At 61.3% G+C, this 20,809-nt stretch overlaps 1 protein-coding gene across 2 annotated transcripts in view; it reads right to left on the bottom strand.

Annotated features, from left to right (window-relative positions):
• Positions 1-20,809, bottom strand: part of Crispld2 (cysteine rich secretory protein LCCL domain containing 2) — a 53,155-nt gene that overhangs the window by 14,587 nt on the left and 17,759 nt on the right. The window contains exons 3-13 of one of the 2 annotated variants that reach the window (XM_027933068.3): positions 18,661-18,779; positions 16,527-16,659; positions 16,023-16,138; positions 13,580-13,680; positions 10,169-10,360; positions 8,784-8,844; positions 6,049-6,115; positions 5,465-5,595; positions 4,849-4,892; positions 3,669-3,741; positions 758-833 (exon numbers count right to left, since the gene is read on the bottom strand). In XM_027933068.3, the coding sequence (XP_027788869.1) occupies positions 758-833; positions 3,669-3,741; positions 4,849-4,892; positions 5,465-5,595; positions 6,049-6,115; positions 8,784-8,844; positions 10,169-10,360; positions 13,580-13,680; positions 16,023-16,138; positions 16,527-16,659; positions 18,661-18,779 (1,113 nt within the window). The remainder of the gene's footprint in view (positions 1-757; positions 834-3,668; positions 3,742-4,848; positions 4,893-5,464; positions 5,596-6,048; positions 6,116-8,783; positions 8,845-10,168; positions 10,361-13,579; positions 13,681-16,022; positions 16,139-16,526; positions 16,660-18,660; positions 18,780-20,809) is intronic. The other variant, XM_027933069.3, reaches the window with a different exon arrangement.

The raw sequence follows: 20,809 nt of genomic DNA, 5'->3' as shown, positions 1-20,809 counted from the left end.
GCTGAGTGACTTCACGCTGACAGGAATCGGGGACAATTGAAGGCAGATGGAGGCAAAGATGGGGGGGTGCCCACAAAAACATCAGGGAGCACCGAGGGACGTCAGCTGGACACCAGCATCTGGGCCAGTCACGGGGCCGAGGTCTGGAGGTTCCTGGACTAGACCACCCCAGCTCTGGCCCACTCCACAGAGAGGGCGACTACTTGGCAAGGTCACACAGCCTGTCCGCAAGAGAGCTGGGACCATGTCACAACCAGCCGCGGGCAACGGGGAGCAGCCAAGCTCTAGAGGATTCACTGAGAGAAGTCAGGAAGAGCCTCCTTGTTGGAGTCGGGAGGGAGGCCGGAAGGAGCCTCCGGTGCAGGAACAGGGGTCACCGCGAGCAGTCGGGTGGGGTCGTGTGTCTTCTCCTGTGGCTCTGAGCTAAGTGTGTGCAGAGCCAGAAGGAAATGCAGCGAGGGTGTGGACCCTCCTATGACATGGGAAGGCTGAGAGGTCACGGGATGTCGGGGACATGGGGCACATGAGGCCAGAAACCCTGAAACCCGTCCGGGTGCGTGAGGCCTGCGTGCCCTTCCACGCACCAGGACGGGGTGGGGACACCTCCGTGGATGCCGAGACGGGACAGTGCTCAGAGAAGTGACAGTCCAGATTTCACTACAGGCTCTGGAGTGAGCTGCCAGGTTCTGGGTCCAGGCCTGGGACCCTGAGGTCATAGCAGGTCCCAAGAGGCCACAGAGGAGGCCAGAGTACTCACATCTGCGTAGATGTTGCTGCCAACCACGGGGGCCCAGTAGGACGGCTCGTCCCTACAGCGCGCAGGACAGCGGACTCTGGAAAAGAAGCGGCATTTGTGGGAAGGGAATAATCAGCAGAAGGTGGAATCCCCGAGCTTGCCCTTTGTTTGAATTTCCAGACTCCAGTTTTGGGACGCAAGGGACCCGCCCGCCATCTCGCTCTTTAAGAAAGACAAGGCCTCTCCCAGGGCAGCAGGGGAAGATGCTCCTGCCCTCCTCAAAGGCCGCAGGCAGCTCTTCAAAACCCCACGCAGAGGGGCACGTCCAGACAAGGGAGCTAAAGCGATGAGCGAGGGCGGTGGGGCCGTGGGCGGTGGGGTCGTCCCAGGCTTGGGTGTTGCCAGCTCCTACTGTGGGTGCGGATTACCAGCCACAGACCTTTTCCAAGGCCACTTCCCTGCTGGGGGAGGGTGGGCGGAGGCCCCCACCTCAGTGGGTCACAGGGAATCCCAGGCAGCGGGTGCCGATAACCTGAGGGGTCAGTTGCCACAGGCCGACTCATGACAGGGGTTGAAGGGCTGGACTCCTGGTGGTCCCAGAGCTTCCAACCAGGCAACAGCATGAGCTTGACTGAAGGAGAGGTCTTTAGTGTTTATCCAGAACACTCTGCCGCAGGCTGGAGCCCAGGGACCAAGAAACCAAGATGGCGTCCAAGAGCCATCTGGCCCCAAGGTGGCAGGATTCTTGAAGGGAAGAAGGCCAGGCAGAGGACCAACATAGGTCTTGAGGAAGCAGGGAAGGGGCAGGCAGGGAGAGAGTGGGGACTTGAAAAAAAAAATGTAGTCCCATTCGGTCTATGTGAGTTTGAATCCACTGAGTCAGCTGGTGACCTGGACGCTGCTGCTCTTTTTATTTGTATTTGGGTGAAACAGCTTTGCCCAGTGAAATGTCAGCTGGACACCAGCATCTGGGCCAGTCATGGGGCCGAGATCTGGAGGTTCCTGGACTAGACCACCCCAGCTCTGGCCCACTCCACAGAGAGGGCGACTACTTGGCAAGGTCACACAGTCTGTCCGCAAGAGAGCTGGGACCATGTCACAACCAGCCCTGGGCACCGGGGCTATTTAGGTCTATTTTAAATCATTTTAAAGTCACCATCTCTGTCTCTCTCTCTTTTTTTTTTTTAATATTTTTTTGGTTGTAGACGGACATGATACTTCTATTTCTTCTCCCACTCCTCCTGGAACGGCAGGTCAGAAACTCACATTTTGGGTACTCTCACTCTACCAAGATCTTGTTAGTGTTTGTATTTTTCTGAAATTATTTCCTTCTGCTTCTCTTTAATATTCTATTAAATCTACTAACAGGCATTTTAGGGGCTGGGAACTTGGCACAGTGGTAGAGCGTGTGCCCGGCGCGTGTGAGGCCCTGGGTCTGATCCTCAGCACCACATAGAATAAATAGAACAAAGGTGTTCACGTACTACTAAAAAGTAAATATTAAAAAAATCAAAAGAAACAAAAGGCACTTTAACATCGAGGGGGACGGACGAGGAGGCGGGGGACAGTGAGAGCCAGGGAAAGGCCCCCAGGGAGAAGCCCAGGCCCCTCGGCCTCTCCTGGACAGGCACCTGCTCAGATCTCTACCTAGTGTCCCTTCCGGAACCCACGTGTCTCCAGGTCCAGTGAGGGCTCTGGGCCGCTCCTCACAGGCCACCAGGGGGCCTGTCTTGTCCCCTGTGCTGGGGACTCCCACTGTGTTCAGCTGTCACAGCTGTCACAGAGCTGTGGCTCTGACGGGGCAGCTGCACTCTGCTCTACCTCCCGAAGGCCGTGCAGTGGCCGCAGGACCAGCGGCTGGTCCAGGAAGCTGGAGCCTGGCTAAGGAGGCCTCGGAGTCCACCAAGGAGCAGGTTTTCCACATCTCGCCTCCAAGGGGCTCTACAGGAACGTGAGACAGACGTGGCCAGGACACCCTTCCCTTCAGGAGAGAGGGTGTCATCCTCCGAGGACCAGCCTCCCCAGAGGACCTGCTCCTCCGGCAGACACGGTGGCCCCTGTGCCAGAGGAACCCACACCGCGACGGCACAGCAGGCTCCAGGGCATGGCCGCAGGGCGCGTCTCAGAAGGGGGCATGGGGAGCCAGAGGCCTGGCCCCAGCACGGTGGCAGAGGGGATGGGCGGCTGCAGGGTGTGGGTGGGCGCTGGAGGAGGCCGCTGCATCCCTCACCTCGTGCTAGTGGCTGTGCCCCACACGTCCCTCAGACACACCAGGTGGTCAACTTGCACTGGCCAGTTTCACTGAGGCCCTTAATAAAAGTCATTTTTAAAAAGCTACTTCTAGACTAGGGTCCTAATTAGAATAAGAGGGACTCCACGTTTATACAAACATGTCAAAATACACGCTACTGTCAGGTGTGACCAGAGGACAGATTTCTAAAAATAAAAAAAAAAAAAAGCTACTTCTACTTCTAGAATAATCTGCCCAAACTAGACCAGGCCAAGAACAAAGAGCGCTAAGATAACCAAAGGGGTCAGAGGACAAGCAGCTTCCAGGGTTTCTGCACTGACCTAAGAGAGAACGGCAAGTGGCGCTCGAGGGAGATGGTCATTTACCCAGGAACAGGATTCCCTCCCCGAGTCAGTGCCACCTTGAGGGGACACTTCCACGTTCCTGTCTAGGGCACCATAGCAAGGATCCAGGGCTTTTGGTGGCCTGGACAGGAAGCTTAGCAGCGTCCCCACCGAGAGCAGTGGCTAAGAGCAAGGGCTGGAGGACAATGACATCACCCATTCCGGGCACAACCGCCTGGCGTCTTCCTCAACCCCGTGTAGACGAAGCCAGATGCCAGCGAGGCCCCAGAGAAGGGCCGGAGCCCCGAGCCCCCGCCCACCCCCCCCGCCCCCCCATAGTGGTCACCCCGGGCCTCACCTCGGGCAGTGGGAGGCCGGCTTCTCAAACGGGCAGAGCTGAGCGACGGTGGTGTAGCAGTCCACGTCCTGCACTGTGGGGCAGAGGGAAAGGTCAGGTCCCCACGGGGGTGGGTGGGCAGTGCTGTCTCCTTCAGGCCATCTCTTGGGAGAGGACAGCTCTGACACTAGCCTCCTGGGGTCCCTGACCGCCGGCCTCCCCAGGCCAGGGCTGGACAACTTCTTTCTTAAAGGCTCCGAGTGTGGACATTTTCGCTGTGGCCTAATGTCACATCAAGACTGCTGGACGCTGCTGGAGCAGCAGGTCCCCATTGGTGACGTGTGAGTGAGGGGCCTGGCCGGGGACTAATGAGGCTCCATCCAAGATCAGGAGGCAGACAGACCCGGCCACAGGCCAGTTTGCCAGCCCGGCCCCGTCTGTCATTTGGACGGGTCATGGGTTTCTGCAGCTGCCCAACAAAGGAACTGGCTCCGTACCACAGGGACTTCTATTCCGTGGGATGCTGGGGCACGGGGTGGGGTGGGGTCATTAAAATTGGGTTTAGAAGACTATTTACAGGCATGGAAATGCATTCCCGAGCCACAATTATTAAAGGAAAAATCAATTTGTAAGCTAATCCCTTTTAAATTTTAAAAGTTACCGATGTATACGCTTTTGAAATACAGGAAAAATAAACTGGGACATCACCCAAGGATGTGGTTACCACTAACCAGTAGAATTTAGGTCAAGTTAGCTTTTTAAAAACATTTCAAAGGCTCCACAGTATCTTTAATTGGGTGGATACGCAAACATCGTTTCTGTCGTCAGGAAAGCTCTGTGACAACGTTTTTATAAAGGCAACTAACAATTCTCGCCTCTGGGGAAAATGACAAGAGTTGCTTTTCTAAAGGACGAGAGGGGTGAGCAAGTGAGCAGCCCCAGGCACCAGCACTCCTGTGACGTTCAACAGGACAGCCCAGACCTGCTTCTGACTCTGCCGTCAAGGGCCAGTTTCGAGTCCAGTTATGTTGAGAAGCCAATCAAAGAGAGGACCTCTCAGGGGCCTCTGGAAATGACCCTCCTGACGCTGGGACAAAGGTGCTGGTGGGCGTGACAGAGGGGAGGGCAGTGACCCCAGGAGTAAAGCTGGCAGGGGGCAGAGGTCACCCACGTGCAGTCCCCCTAAGTGACCGCGGCTCACCTGTCACTTTGGACACCATGAATGAGCTGGAGGGCTTGTATTTGCTGGAAGAGAGAACGTCGGGTCAGGGAGCGGAACATGCCTCGGGGCTCATCCTCCCAGTTCGGCCTTCCCAAGTTCCGGCTCTCAGAATGTTCTAGAGCAGGGCCACTTAACCTTTTTATATCAAGACTCCTCTGGAAACCCAGTGAGACCTACAGACTCTCAGACAACGGTTTTAAGATGTGAAGATACATTCCAAACATCACAAAGAAGGTGGTGGTTACTATGCGATGACTGAATACTGTGCTTCTTCGTTAATGCACAGCCGAGCGGGGTCAGGGATGGACCCTCTAGTGCCCGTCGTCCCAGGGTAACCACTGGAGGGACAGTGCTTCAGACGTGTGCAGCGACGGGTTCTACCAGCAGGGACGTCACCTCCCAGGGGTGCTGCATGGAGGCTGTGCCCAACATCAGGAAGGACACACTCCACTGCAGGTGGACGCCGGTGGGGCGGGCGCTGTGATTCACCCCGCGAGGTGGGTGGCAGGCCTGCCCAGCCCAGGTAGGAGCCAGAGGCACCCTCGGAACAGGAAAGACCGTTTGAAGGAGCCCCAGGCACAGACACAACAGTTACCTCAACGACTCCACGCCGTGTTTCTGAGACTTGACGAAGAAGGGTACCTGCCCGTTCCTGGTGATGTCCACCAGGCCTCCTCTGTCGTCGAGGACTCCGGAGTGGAGGGCGGCCCGGCATATGCTGGACGACTGGAGGGGGCGGGGAGAAGCCACAGGTACAGTCTGAATTAATCTTTGTTAGAAATACCCAAGAGGTTTGTCCTTAAAACCCTGAAAGCCAAGGCTCTCCCCACGCCTGACCGTCCCCTCTCCATAACCAGGTCTTTGTTCCTGGGCTTGCTTATCTGGAAGAACCCATCCGAGTCGCTTTACCAGCTCAGGACGGTGACAAGAGCCCTTTCTCCCCACTCAGCGGAGCATGCTAACTCTGGGTCTGACGCGGAGACAGGCCCTGTGAGAACCAGCCCCCGTCCCCACAGGTGGCTCTGACAGGCTGGGAGTCCCCGAGCCCTGATCAGTTCCAGACCCTCCAGGTGTGACCCAGGGGTGGAAAGGAAGCCCTCTGCTGTGAAGCCACCACCTCTTTAAAAACACGCGGCAGCGTCCACCCGAACCGCCCACAGCAACACTGACCACACTTACGCTTTCATAGAACACGGACCCGAAGATCTTTGCCTTGTGGCTCAGGCAGCCTCCTGGGCACTGGTACCTGAAGAAAGAAATGGCGTTCAGAGGGCGCCTCGCCGATGAGGCTGCCGGCCACCTGAGTGCTTCAAGAGCTCCGTTATCACATCTAGAGAAGCGTCGCCCAGGGAGACTCCGCGGCTCTCACGGCTCACCAGGGCCCGGGTGGGCTCACAGTCACACACTGTGGTCTGGATGACGATCAAATGCTTAGGGAGACGAGTCACAGGAGAAAGACCGGTGACTTCACACGCACCAGAAGCCCTGACTGTCCCCAAGGACGTGCAGGTGATGAGGGCCGTTTTCTGGCTGTTGCTCACCAGGGCACTTGGTCAGGGGAACCTCAGAGAAGCTGCTGTGTTCGTGACCCCCAGACCCGCCAAGAGACTCCCGGGCGTGGGGCCACGCCTGTGATCCCAGCACCCCAGAGGCTAAGGCAGGGGCATGCTGGTTTGGGGCCAGCCTGGGCAACTTAAGGAGACCCTGTCTCAGAAAAAGCGGGCAGGGGGCCCAGGACGTGTAGCTCAGCGGTGGACCCTGCCTGGCCCAGGGAGGCCTGGGTCCTTCCTGGGACCACACAAGCGCAGTACGCCTCCACGTCCACTCCATGGGCCCCGGAATTTCCCTCCAAGTCCACATCCCAAGCAACAAGTCACACGGTCAGCCCCACATCCAGGCCAGCTGTCACCATGGAGACGGGGAGAAGCCGCAGGTGACCTGAAATGGCCCAACATGGTTTGTGTAGCCGAATGCCAGCATGTTCTGCAGCCACTCACAGGGAAGTGCTTGAGGGATATTTCTGGACTTTGGAAAATTCTGAGGGTCCATGGGACGCAGCCGCTCCTGCTGACCACGTGCTGCCAGGAAGCTGCATGGAAAGTCCTGCTGGGCTCCGGCTGCCCTGCCCCCGGCACAGAGAGGTGGACGGAGCCTGGCAAACACCTGGGCCGGCGAGACCTCCTGTTTCTCACCTGGATGACACGTCGGCCGTGTGACATGTGGCCTGTCTGCAGCTGGGCAGTGCTCGTTAACCAACAGCCCAATCACCTGCAACTCGGGCACCTGCTGAATGTCCAGCCTGCTGGAGTGTCCAGCCTTGACCAGCTGAACAGACACAGCGGATACAGGGAGCGCCACGGACACTGAGTGCCTCGAGTGCCCTTAGGTGCTGTGAAGCCACCTCATTCCAACCGCACCCCACCCCTGCTGCGTTAGAAAGTCTGCCAAGTCACGTTCCCAGCTAAGTGACCAAGCTTCCCGATTGTCCTGGGTCTCCCAGGACCTTTCCTACTAAAACCAGGAAAAGTCCCTGGCAAACTGGGACCCGCTGATCAGCTGCTCTGGAGCTCTGGGGCCAGGAACCCACTCATTTCCCAGGGGCGTGGTGGAGAGTGCCCCGGTGAAGGGCTTCACTCAGTGGTTGGCATTAGGGCCACAGGTCACTCTTGTGTTCTCAAGTCCCCTCTGCTCGGCCCCCGCCCCAGCCGGGCACTTACCCGCTTTCGGCTAAGACAAGTGAACCTCTGCAGGCCCTAAGCGGCTTATCTGCGTGCAGCTGGAAGACCCTCCTGGTCCTAGCTCCAGAGGGTCGGGGTTAGGGTGACCCACCAGGCTCTCGGGTTTGAGGACCATCGTGCCATTTAGGGTTCACAACACCAGCCGCAGGTCAGAATTCCCCAGGGAGCTTGGGAAATGCTCTGAGAACCCAAAGGCCCTTGAGAGGCTGAGCCCTCTCAGGCAAAGTCAGCGTCACGGGCAGCGGCCTCTGGGACGAGTCCCTTCTGAAAGTCCCCTGGGAGATCCTGGTGGTGCGGGTGCCAGGTTCCTCTGGCAGGGACAGCTTGTTACATACTTAGACACTGAGAGGCGGCCCTAACACGGCCTGGAAACCCGGGCACGGAGCACATTCGTCCCTCAGGGACCACACAGGCTCAGGCTGCCGTCGCCCTCTTGAGAGCCGCTTTGCCTGCACACCACCATCTGCTGTCCCCAGGCTGCATGGGGTCTCAGTTCATGACCTCAGGATGCAGCTCCTGGTGTGCAGGGTGTGAGCTCCCCAACCTGGACCCTCAAAGGGAGTAAACACCTGGGCGGGAGACCCAGCTCCGTCACCCCCACATCTGCTGTTCTCACCTGGGGTGGTGTCACCCCTCAGGGACATTTGCAGTCCCTGGAGACATTTGGTGGTCACCTCTTGGGCAGCTTGCTACTGGCACGTTCTGGGTAGAGGCCAGGGAACTGTCGGCCCCACCAGGAAGACCAAGCTGTCCCCAGTGCCAGGTGAGCACAGCCCGGGCCCTGCCTGTGTCGACAGAGGAGCAGCCCCAGGAGCCAAGCTCTCGGGCACTGGGGGAAGTCAGAGAAAAGGCCGGGTGCCATGGCCAGGGCACGCCCGACCCGGGCCTGCTCCTGGCTCGCCGGGCCCAGCCTTAGAGCTGTAGGGAATTGGGCACGGAGTGAGGTGTCCCCAGAGCTCCCGTGTCCATGCAGGGGTGGAAGGAGGGGAAATGGCAGGACTGAGAGCTGGGACCTGTCAGCCCACCCAGTGTGAGCTGTTCTTATCAGGCATGTGGTCACAGTGACTCCAAGCTGACCAACAGCCAGTGTCCACGAGTTTCCACGCACCCGGCCCAGGTGCAATGAGCCCATCTGTGGGGACCAGGGGCTCTGAGGGGCAGGTCAGCCAGACTCACCTGTTGCACGTAGACCCCTTGCACTTGTCCTTCATCTTGGTGTCACAGCCGATGACCTGGGCTAGGAGAGAAACGGGGAGGTATCTGTCACAGCAAGAAGCCAGGAGGGTGAGTGCGAGCTAGAAGGCCTCCCTGCGGGTCATTCTGGAACATTCTGGAGCCAAGCCAGACAAGAGAAGAGCAATGCCTGGCAGCTGTGACCTCACAGGGGCTCAGTCCCAGACCTGTTGCTTGTCACTGTGGTGTGACCCTGGGTGTCGCTCACCCTCTGAGGTCCCAGTTCCACACGGGGATAATCATGGCACCCACTTGAAAGGCCCTGTGGGCACTAAAGGGTAGGAGGTGTGGCCCGGAGGCAGCCTGGGACCACCGGTGCCCCGCAGCCCCGCCAGGTTCTGGTGGCAGAACCCACAAGGACGGGGTCCTTGTCCCAGCCCAGGTGCCGGACGTGGCCGCCTCCCCATGGCTGTGCTCAGCTCCCGTGGCCTGGTTTACAGGGACGCGTCAGGGTCCAGAGTGGGGTGGCTGGAGAGGCCCTGGCCATATCATGATTCCATATGATTAAAACTGCCACCACTTCGGAAGGACAAGGGACCAGCGTCTGGTCAAAGTGAGCTGCAGAACAGTCACCTGCCGGGAGAGGCTTGAAGGCAGGGGAGGAGAGAAGGATGGACAGGGCCAGGAGGACAGAGGTGCTGGGAAAATGGGAAGGGTCTCCAGGGCAAGCAGGGTCAGGTGCCCTCACAGTGAGTCCAGCTTTGTGTTTCTTGGCCCTTGGGGGGAAACGAGCCACAGCACTCGCCCGGGCCATCCTGGCCGAGGAAGTGCCCGGCCCTCAGCCAGGCCGTCCCTGGGGGCCAGGCTCTAGCCAAGCCCAAAGCTCCGGGGGTGCTCAGCCAGAGTGAGCGGGGGACACTGTTGGGCTTCCTGGTCCTGGGAGAAGCACTTGGCCTCCCGCCCATAAGGGATACTGGGGGCGCTTCATGGTGGTCTAGAGTGGGGACACTGGGCGGTCCCATCACAGCCAATAACCCCCCAGGACTGCCCCGCGCTGGGCATGGTCTCCCCACTCCATGGAGGAGCACAGAGCCAGAAAAAGCAAAGGGTCACCTGGCCCAGAGCTGGAACCCTGCAAAGGGGTGGCGGAAGGTGCCCCTGGACGTGGTACCCGAGCCCCTGGACGTGGTACGGGCTGCATTCCCCTTGAGAGGCCAGCTGCCCCGGGAGGGACCTATGTCATCCAGGTCTCCTAGGAAGGACCTGGGCAGGTCTACTCTGGCCAGCCGGGCACCCCTTCCTGCCGCCTGCCCCCTGCGGGCCCCGCCCAGCTCCCCTCAGGTCACCCAGGTGGCTTGGTGAGCGGGAGGCAGGGGAGCACAACTCACTCATGTATTTGACCGCGGGGGTTTTCTTGGGCTTCGTGGGTCTGACCACCCTCGGCTGCACCCAGACGTGCTTCTCGTCAGGGACAGGGGCCGTTTCCACCTCGTTCATCTCGTCCGTCTCGGGTTTCTGGACGTAGGTCTCCTCTTGTCGGTGGCGAGGGGTAGAGCACACACTGGGAGTCAGCAAAAGGACTTGGGGGGGGCAATTTGAAAACGAAACTTGTTGGGGGGTCAGTGCCTCAGAAGTCATTTCAGCAGCAGAGAGAAGGTTCCGTGGGGGACAGACCCAGCCGCCGGCACTCTACCAGCCAGGAGCTGGGCTCTTCCCACCACCCACGATTGCCATGGACCCGAGGGCAGGGGGGAGGCCTGTCCAACCAGAGCTGTCGTCCATCTGCCGCCCACGACAGCTGTCCAAGGAGGCAGCTTCAAGGAGCTCCCTGGTCACTGACCCAAAGCCCTTGCTGTCCCTGAGGCCCCTCTGCCCTTTCATTGGGGGAGGGGTCACAGACCCAGGTTGATGCTCTGGGACCCCAGCTGCACCTCCGGCCAGCCACCTGGGCCCTCTGTGCCCTGGGGAGTGACTGTGTCACAGCTTCGGGCTCATCACACACGACCGTCCAAAGACCTGACTCCGCTATCCGGTCCCAATTCTTCCCCACAAAGGGCACGTGTGTCACATTTCTCCAACCATAACCACGACCCCCAAGTTCTAGAATCTTTTAGTTAAATAAACAAGTTGCACTTATTACATATCAGTCCACTTTCATCTTCGTCTTGATGGACAGTCGTGAGCTGCTGGCCCACCAGGACACCAAGCTAAGTCCAGCCAAAGCCAAGAAGTGAGAGCCAGCCCGTGGCCCCGGGACCCGATCGAGGGTGAGCAGATGTGCGGCTCTGCCGGGGGCCCTTTCCTCCGCCATCCACAGCCTGCACCTCCTGTCCTCCGGGACTTGGGGTCCCCTGCCTCCCAGGCTCCTCAAGTGAAAGGGACAATACAGACGCTCCTCAGCTTACAAGGTGGTCACCCCCCGAGAAGTACTTAAAACATGAACTGCCACGGCCCAGCATGGAGAGCGCTGGCCACGCGTCTCAGCCTGGAGAAGATCAAGACGCAGAGTTCTAAGTCGGGTTTCCACGGAGCGCGTGCGGCTTCCATGCCAGCAAGGTCAAGAGGCCGCCAGTCCAGCCACCCTGTCGGAGGCCTTCGCAGGGTGTTGGGTGAGAGAACTGAAGGAGGAGTGAAGCCCCTCTCAGGCCTCCTGCCTTCCAACCCACGAGCTCTCTGCCAGAGGGCAGGGCAGGGTTTCTGCGCACACAATCCAAAGGTCTAGCAGCTGAGCACCCTCAAGAGCCGTTCCAGGCCCGGCCTCCACACTGTTCCTGGCTAACTCACTGCCCACCACCCCACCCAGCCAGCACTCCAGAGGAGCATGGGTGGGGGAGCCAGGAGGAAAGGGGGGCCCAATCCTTTCTTATATTCTGCTGGGTTCACCCTCGGCCGCCTGCTGCCCAGGCCACGCTAACCAGCCCCTGCACTAGGAGCCACTCAAGGAAGCTCACCGAGGGGGGACTGTCACCCCAAACAGAAGAAGGCCTGGCCACCCAGTCAAGGACGCCCAAGGAAGGGACCGTCGGGCGCCCGTGCAGGGCACTGGAGGAGGAGCCCCCCAGACATTGCTGGCGAACACGGCCGGCACACGGGCCCCTCCTGTCCCCTGCGCCCGTCAATGTGGCTATTCAGGGCTGCCCTTTACTGAGGCCAGAGCTTCTCGGCAGTGAGCTGGGTTTCTTCCACTGGCCTTCGGGATTTTACACCTCATAATCGTGGCTTTATTTAGCAGGATATAGCCTGGTGGGGCGTCCAAAGCGTTTGAGGGTGACCATTGCAGGGCCGGGCAGACAGGTCCTCCCTCAGACGCACACAGGAAAAGGGGCTGCTCCCCGGGCGGCTGCAGCTGGGCACATCCCAATTAGGATCCCTGTGAGGACCCACATGGGGCTGGGGAAATTCCTGCCCCGTCCACCTCAAGGTCACTGGTCCCAAGATGGCGCTCCAGGCTGGGAGTCCTGGGGCCCAGAGCGTCACTTAGATCCCTTGCAGACTCTGCCTGGCCCCCGCGGTTGTAACGGAGCACAGAGCTCACGTGACCCCAGGCAGCGTGGGTCCCGGCATCCCCCCCTTCCCCTCGTTCCCTTAGAGACACCATCAGCCCCACCACAGGAGACTGGGCTCAGAGAGGGGAAGCAGCCTTCCCAAGCTCACACAGCTGGGCAGTGGCCGGCAGGCATCCAGCCCCGCTCCCCGACCTCCCGTCCCACACGGGGGGCTGGAGGGAAGCCGGCTTCCCTTTTCTCTCCTTATCCTTAAGCCCCCATATCTCCATTACGGGTCAGGGCCCTGCCCGGCACCCGCGACGCGCACTTATTAAGTAGCTTATGCAGGTAAGCGGCTCTCGGGGGACTTTGCATGGCTGGCCGAGGAGACGGGATGCCTGCCAAGAGGAGTTGGGCGTTTTCCACCAAAAATAAAGAAATATGCACACGGGGCATCGTTTCGTGGGTAAAGTGGCATCTAAGGTCTCTGTGTGCGTCTGTCCTTTGAAAGTGAGTCTCTGTGGAAACTGGGGGCATATTTAACCAAAAACCATGCAGGACACACATGCCACGTGCCCCGGGGCCCTGAGTGCCCGGCAGTTCTAGCAGGGCAGGGCTCACGGGGAGCTGGGGTCATGAGCACATGGGGCAGGTGCACTGCGGCTCCCAGCAGGAGGCCGCCCCAGCGGTTTCTCAGGAACAGCTGCAGCAGGGTGCACAGCCAGGGGCTGGCGGGAGGGGCTCCTCAGAGCAGACTGCAGGCTGGTCCCTCCTCCCCACAGGGAACAGTCAGCTGTACACAGCTGCTGGGCAGCAGAGTGCCCGGGTCCCTGCAACCTCCCTCTAACCCTCCTCTTCTCCCTGCCAGAGCCCCCGACCGACCCCAGGTCTCCCTGCCAAGAGGGCTACTCCCGCCTGCCCACCTCCCCTGACGCAGAGCCACCTGTCCTCCTGCACGTCCCGCGGTCACTGCTGACGGTGCCGCACGAGCCTCAGCGGCCAGGGCCCATTTGGCCCTTCCTGGGACATGGCCCCTGGAAGCCCAGGGAAGGGCAGGGTCGGCAGTGGGTGGCCATGCACAGCAGCAGAGGACGTGGGGACACCGCAGGCCCGGCAGACGCGCACGGGAACAGCGGAAGGGCTCGGGCCCTGTGCCCCAGCTTCAGCCGCGGGAGGAGAGAGGTTCGGGGGCGAGCAGGACCCCCAGGTGGGGCTCTGGGGCCTTGAGTAGGGTCTGGTTCCCTGCTTGGTTCAAGCCGTCTGTGACTGGGGTCAGGAGGTCCCTGTCACTCGGTGGCTGTCCCGTGCTCCTACCTCGGTAGCACAGGTTGTTTCTGCAGCTGCCTCCGTAGCTGGGCGGGCACTCGGAGCAGGGCCGGCCGCTCTTGTAGGGGGCTTCTCCGATCCAGTTCCCCCTGGAGGAGACCAGGAACACCGTCAGGAGGGGCCTCGGGGCCTGGAGATGAGACTCTTCCAGACCCCCCGGGGACCCCGAACACAGTCCCACCAAGTCGGGGAGGAGGGTGTGTGCCAGGGACAGGCAGCCACCCAGGTCCTCCAGGGCAGTCTAGAGAATTCCGAAACCCCACAGAACCCGGCAGCTGAGACCCTTCCAGCCGGCACCTGGTTCTGCCTCCTCAGCCCTGAGTGAAGCCTGGGCCCCGGATGGACACCAGGCCTCCAGCAGAGGGACCCACCCCACCCCAGCTCCTGAGAGTGGGCTGTGGTGAGGCCTCAGCAGGCGGCCACTCGGAAGCCCTAGGGCTGCTCAGGAGGGTTGGTGAATCAGAAGCCCAGGTGGGGGCCTGCTGGTGCTGGCCAGAGGACCAACTGCAGAAACAGCTCTATTGAGCACGTGCCCCTCTGTGGCCTTGAACCTCCAGATGCATCAAGGGGGCGGAGGGGTGGCAGGGGAGAGGGGGGCTCCGCGGCTGGGGGAGGCTGGGTGCTGCCTCCATCCTCCTCACGCATGAGGCCACCACAGCATGAGCCCTGCACCACTCCCGAGCCCACCCTCTTGGCCAGTGTCCACCCTTGTGCCAGGGACAGTGCCCAGCCCAGCCCAGGGTCTCGGGCTCTCTCCTTAGGACAGAAGCCGTGGACAGAGCTGACCATCACGTGGCCACAGTAAGCACACACACCACGGGTGCATCTCACAGAGGCGATGCCCGGCAGAAGGTGCTGGACACCCAGAGCCCACACACAGCCCCTGCCGCGGGGTCCCAACCAGACAGGACTGCCAGGGGTGCCAACCGGGCCACTTTGGGAACGAGGGAGCCTGGGGCACTGGAAACATTCAGCGCTGATGCAGGTGTGGCGCTGTCACCAACACGGGGCCTGTTGGGACAGCAGGTGTGTGCGAGCACAAGTGTGTGTGTGGGTGTATGTGGACATGTCCATGCTCGTCCCCAGGATCCGTGCATTGAAGCCCTACCCCCATGTGGCCTGCATCTCGAGATGGGCTGCTCAGGAGGGAAGGACGCTGCAGAGGCCATCGGGTGGGTCCTGGTGCACCCGTGAGTGTCCTTCCAGAGACAGCCAGGGGGCTCACGCCCTCGCTGCCCGGGAAGCACACGCCAGGAGGCAGCCAGCCAGGAAGGGGCCTGGCCAGAACCCTGCAGGGCCGGGGCTTGACCTGCAGCTCCTGGGACCCAGCAGGGAGCGAGGAGCCCGCGGTGGAGCTGCCCCTGGCCACAGGCTCCTCGGGCAGCTCATCCTGCACAGGGCTTCCCGAGCAAGGCCGGTGCTGAGGGGGACTCTATTCTGACTGCACCTTCCAGGGTGTTTTTCACATAAAGAAGAGTCAATCCAGTTGCCCCCCCTCCCCGGGGAGCAGTGACGGTGCTCTGTGGGCTCCTGAGCCTCCTGGCGGTGACGTCACCCTGCCTGACGGCATCTGCAGAGCTTGCTTCCTCCCGGCCTCGGCGATTCCCCGTCACCTACCTCCCAGGGCCACTCCCGACCCAACCCAAGCAGATGAGGTCATTCCCGTTTCATTCAGTCACTGGGCAAATATGCTGTGAGGGCCCCTCTGCAGCGTGCCCTGCGAGGACAGCGGCCAGCGGAGTGATCAGCTGGCAGACCGCGGCCTCACATGGGGACAGAAGCTCCAGGGTCAGCACATATTTGTGCAGTGAGCAACGGGGTGAATGAATAAGGGCTGAGTGACACGGTGACAGGTCCCCTGAGGAGGGGCCACACCGACGTCCTGTGGTCCCTCAGGCAGGACAACAGAACGAGGATGGCAAGTCGGGTCCAGCGTGAAGCTGGGTTTCCTCGGGTGCCGTCTGGGCACGCCTTCAGAGAATAGCAGCAACAGCACCTGGCAGACCCTCTGGCCGCCCAGACAACAGCCACTCCTGCCTCTGTGTGCTCCGGTGGCCCCAGGGCATGACTTGGGCAGCCACCAGGGCAACCTCCTTGACCAATGCCAACCGGGAACCACCTGCCCCTTGTCTCGGATTGGTCTAGTTCTGGAGAAGTGCCCAAGGGGTGCCCTCTCCTACCATCCTACTTCCTTCTGCTTGGGAAGACAGGATGCAGGTGGTCTGCAGCCACCTTGGGGTCACAAGGCAAGGAAGGCACAGACTGAAAGGGCTGGAGTCCCCCCGACACTGCTGAGCTGCTAAGATGACCCTAACCCACTCCTAGACCCTCACCCCACTCCTAGACCCTCACTATGAGAAACAGCTGAGAGTCTTTGCCGGCGAAGCCAGTCGTAGTGGGGACCCAGCCAGGACCCGCGGCAGACGCTCACTTTGGAGAGTAGTTGCAGACGAGGTAGACGGCGTTCTCCCAGATGTCGCCCCACACGTTCATCCTCCGGCAGGTGTTGACGGCACAGCCGATCTTGGTGGTGGTGGCCCAGACCATCTGCAAAGACAGAGCAGCGTCAGGCCCAGGCACAAGGCGCACCTCCTGGGCTTGGGAGGAGCTGGCTGTGGAGAGCAGAGGGGCGAGGGTCTCCCTGACCCCCGGGGCGCAGAGCTCTTTAAAAAAATAAATAAAAGATGAAAAGCCCCACTAAACACGCATAGTGAACATCCCCCAGCAACGTGAAATAGCCTCAGAAGCTTCCGGTGCTGGCCCGGTCCTGGCCTTACTGTGAGCTGGGGACAAAGAGCTCAGTCCCCCAGCGGCACTCTGAGTGGCACCACTGAGGGAGCTCTGAGGCGGTGACAGCACAGAGATGCTCCGGCTCTGGCCTCGGAAAGCCTGGGTCTGGGGTGCGGGGCGGCGGTGGTGGCCGGTCCCGAGTTACCTGCGTGTAGTGGGTGCACATGGCCCCCGAGCACCTCTCCGGGCACCAGGGGTTGCACTCGTGGGGGTAGGGGTAGGTGTAGTCCTTCACCTCATCGTACCAGGACTGCACGTGGAAGCCCGGAGAGCGGTACCTGCGGGCAGAGAGGGCGGTTGTGTTCCGGCCACGGCCCATGGCCCAGGAGGACCCAGAGCAGGAGCACTGCCACCGGAGGACGCGGGCGGGGGCGGCTTTGAGGGTGGCCCCCGATTCCACCCTGCACCTGGCAGCGGGGCCTACAACCAGAATTGAGGGTGCCCCCAGGCGTTGTGGTGGCCCTGGGCCCAGTGGGCTCCTGGGCACCCATACACCATCTGTGTGTGCCGGAGACCCTTCTCTGGCCCCGCGGGTCCTTTTGATGTCAACTGTGCATTATTTTCACATACGCTAGGGACCGTACACGCAGCCACGAGCCCCACACTTCAGATTCTATGGCTTAAGAAAGACGGGATTTCAGACCTGAGACCACTTGGAAGTAAGACCTAAGGCGGCCACCCTCAGACGGGACACCACTGGGCAGAGGAGTCTGAAAGTGGGGACCTTCCCGGCTATGGGGGACAGGGCAGAGGGGTCCCTGCTGCCCCTCAGGGAGGAACCCAAGGCCTCATGCTTGTCCCCCTCAGGACCTCGCTGCAGGGTGCCCGAGGACTCGGGGCAGAAGCTCACTGGACAGACGCATCCAGGCGTGTGGGCCTCCCAGGTGGGAGGGAGGGCGAGGCGGGAAGCCAGTGGTCTAGGGCCGCACCCTCACGCCTCCTCCTGCACCCCCACGGGGAGGGCCGGGCACCACCTGTCCCCAAGCTGTCCTCCCAGGGGAACTGGCTCTGTGGCCGCTGCCCACCCACCAGCTTGGCCCTGTTCTCTTTTGCTTTGTTTTAACCAGGAAAGAAAACTGGATGCAAATCCATGGTCATCGTCACCAGCAAGTGTAAACAAAGTGGTTTCAATAAGGAGAAAAAGCTCCGGGGGAGTGGCCATCTGTCAGGGCCATGCGGTCAGCGAGGCAGTTGAGGTCTTGTAACAATTACTGCTTGTACCCAGAGCCAAGGGTCGCGGTCAGCCAGGGCCCAGGAACAGCCTCTCTCGTCTGGTCCTGGGGCCAGCTCGGGGACATTCAGGCTCATAGGAGGAAGCCTCGAACAGAAGGTTCTCCATGTCCACCTCTCGCAGGCCAAGGACACGGGTGCAGTCATGCTGGGCAGTTTGGAGGGGACGCTCGGCCAGCACAGGGCCACAGGCCGAGCAGCCCTTGGGGAAACAAGTGAGGGAGGTGTGTGGAGAAGCCCGGGGCCCCTGACCATCAACCCTGCTCCTCAGTGGCCCCAGAGCTGACGCAGGGGAGCCCCCAAACCAAACCCAAGACAAAGCTGTAAGAGCAAAGGAGGTGCTGCCGTGAGCTGCCGCCTCTCCAGGCGGGACCCGAGGCCCGTGAGGTGAAGCAGGAGGCGGGGAAGGTCGTGGGCCCCGGGCTCCAGGTGCAGCCAGGGAACGCGGCTCAGCACCCGCAGGCGCCACGGAGGGGCCAGAGACCAAGGGCAGAATTCAGGTCTCCTGCCTCAGACCGTCCGTGGGGCCAGCAGAAGGCCGCGCTCACAGAAAGCAGCGCCCACTAAAGGAAGCGCTCCTTCTCCCACCACGAACCCCTGGGGCCGTCCTGAGTGCCCAGGTTTGTCACCGACCTAGAGGACAGCATGCTGCCCGTGGCCACAGGAAAGGCCAGGCCACGAAGTGGTTCTGTTCGAAGTGACAGCGAGCCCTGACCTCTGTTGGACAGGCCATCTCAATCCCAGCCCAGCTTTTCAATGACCAGAGCGGGAGGGAAGCAGACCCAGGCCTGGAGAGTGGCCGGTGTGCCCGAGAGAACTGGGGACTCAGGGCCAAGCTGGTCGAGTCTGCTGGTCACCAACAGCCGTCCAGCCTGTGGTCAAAGGACACCTTCCCTCTCCTCCTCCCTCTCCCCCTCCCTCCCTCCCTCCCCCCACTCTGGGCTGAATTCGAGGACAGGCAGTAGTGCCAAGCCTACACGGGGTGGGCACCTGCAGTGGTGGCAGGAGGTAGGGGGACCGTGGCAGCCTGGGGGACCCACAGCACTTACCTGCCCCAGTGCACGGCCAGGTTCTGCCCGATGGACACCAGCAGGCTGGTGGGGCCGTGCTCCCAGAGGCACTCCTCCGCCCAGGCCGCCGCTGACCTCTCGAGCTCTTCGTCCCAGGTCTGCAGGGCAGAGGACAGGAGGGGTCAGGGCAGGGAGGGGAACGGCCAGGCTCCCTGCAGGCCGGCTGGTTCCAGGACACCACGGGAAGGGCTCCAGGCTCTGTGACGCTGGGCTCCTAAATCAGCCACTGGCAGGTGGCAGGTGGCAGGTGGCTGGACCCCGGGCTCCCTGCTCAGCCTCTACCCTGCTGCGACCTGGGGAAGTCCCTCCCCTCGGCTGGCCTTGGTGTCTGAAATGGGAAAGGTGCTGAGGCCACTCCAGCAGCCTGGGGAAGGGCCTCCCTTGGTCAGGGTGTGCCGGGGGCCTGGCCTTGGGCTTTATCCGCACCCTCCTTGTGGTCCAGTGAGGACATTGACCTCGACACTCTAATGACCAATTTACAGGATAGAAAACCAAGGCGCAGAGAAGCATGGCCACCCACCGGGGTCCCACCAGGGTCCCACAGGGGTCAGGCCTCTGGCCTGCAGGGGCCTGGAGCCTGCTCTCTCCACTGGTGCCATGGTGACCCGAGGCTCTTCCCGGCCCGGAGTCTGAATCACAGGTCACGCATGTGGAGAAGGCCCTGGCTCAGGATGGGCCCTGGTTAAGGCTGGGTCCTGGTTAAGGATGGGTCCTGGTTAAGGATGGTCCTGGTTAAGGATGGGTCCTGGTTAAGGCTGGGTCTTGGTTAAGGATGGGTCCTGGTTAAGGATGGTCCTGGTTAAGGATGGGCCCTGGCTCAGGATGGGTCCTGGTTAAGGCTGGGTCTTGGTTAAGGATGGGTCCTGGTTAAGGATGGTCCTGGTTAAGGATGGGCCCTGGCTCAGGATGGGCCCTGGCTCAGGATGGGCCCTGGCTCAGGATGGGTCCTGGTTAAGGCTGGGTCCTGGTTAAGGATGGGTCCTGGTTAAGGCTGGGTCCTGGTTAAGGATGGTCCTGGTTAAGGATGGGTCCTGGTTAAGGCTGGTCCTGGCTCAGGATGGCCCTGGCTCGGGATGGCCCCGAGCGACCTGTGAACGTGTGTGCGACCGCGCCCAGCCCCCGGTTTCCATCTGCAACACGGGCACGCGGTACCCCCGGCTGAGGGCAGCAGCGGGGAGATGAAGGGTGGAGGTGCCCAGGGATGGGCGTGGCCAGGGGCATGGAAAAGCCATTGGGACTCCTGGGATCTTAGACTCTTGGTGGCTCTCATGGGGGACAGGGGACAGAAGCACAGGACTATACTGGGTGTCTGGATGGGATGGGGAGAGTGGCAGGCTACCTTAGGGGCCTGCACACAGTGCCCTGGAGAAGATGGCCAGGTGTGGCACACGTTCACCCCCATCCTAAGGGAAATCAGGAAGGGCTTCTGTCTCCTGTGCTGCCCAGCCCCCCGCACAGCCGACCTGGACAGGGGCCGGCTGGGGTCTGGGCCAAGGCACCGCACACAGGGGAGGCAGCCCACTCGCCCCTGGGCCACAGAGCAGAGGACGCCTTGGGAAAGAGCATCAGGAGCGGAGCCAGGGCCCTGCCCTTCTGCAGAGGGCAGACCCAGAGCCCTCCCGGCTCACCACGCGCCCGCAGCTGCTCCCCCACCAAGTGCCCGACAGGCTCCGGCTCTGGGGAGCAGAGACTGTGCTCTGGCTCTGGTCCCCCAGCCCTCGCACACAGCAGGCGCTCACCTAAGGCCAACCGGCAGAGCCCTGGGGCCTGTTAAGCCAGCTACAGGACCCCAAGTGCCAGCTGCTGTGGAGCTGCCCTAGGCAGTGGCGGGCCTGCTCCCTCCCTGCCTCTCCTGTGTCCCTTTTGGCCAAGATAACTGAGACGGTTCCGTGGGGGGGGGGCGCCCCAGGCAGATGGTGCTGGCATCCTGGGCCACCCCCTTGCCCACCTCCCGTCTCAGAAGTGGACAGTGGGGAAGCTGAGGCTCCTCTCTGGGTGACAGAACCCCACCTCAGTGTCCACTAAGCCCAGACCTCCCCCCAGTGCTGCAGAAGCCCCCCGGGCCTGTGCCCCCACAGCCAGAAGAAGGGCAGTCCACAGCCCTGGGTGCCTGGGCCAACGGGGAGCC

The sequence above is a fragment of the Marmota flaviventris genome, chromosome 18, assembly GCF_047511675.1.
Source record: "Marmota flaviventris isolate mMarFla1 chromosome 18, mMarFla1.hap1, whole genome shotgun sequence".
NCBI classification, from domain to species: domain Eukaryota; kingdom Metazoa; phylum Chordata; class Mammalia; order Rodentia; family Sciuridae; genus Marmota; species Marmota flaviventris.
This window is presented reverse-complemented; position numbering and strand designations above follow the sequence as displayed.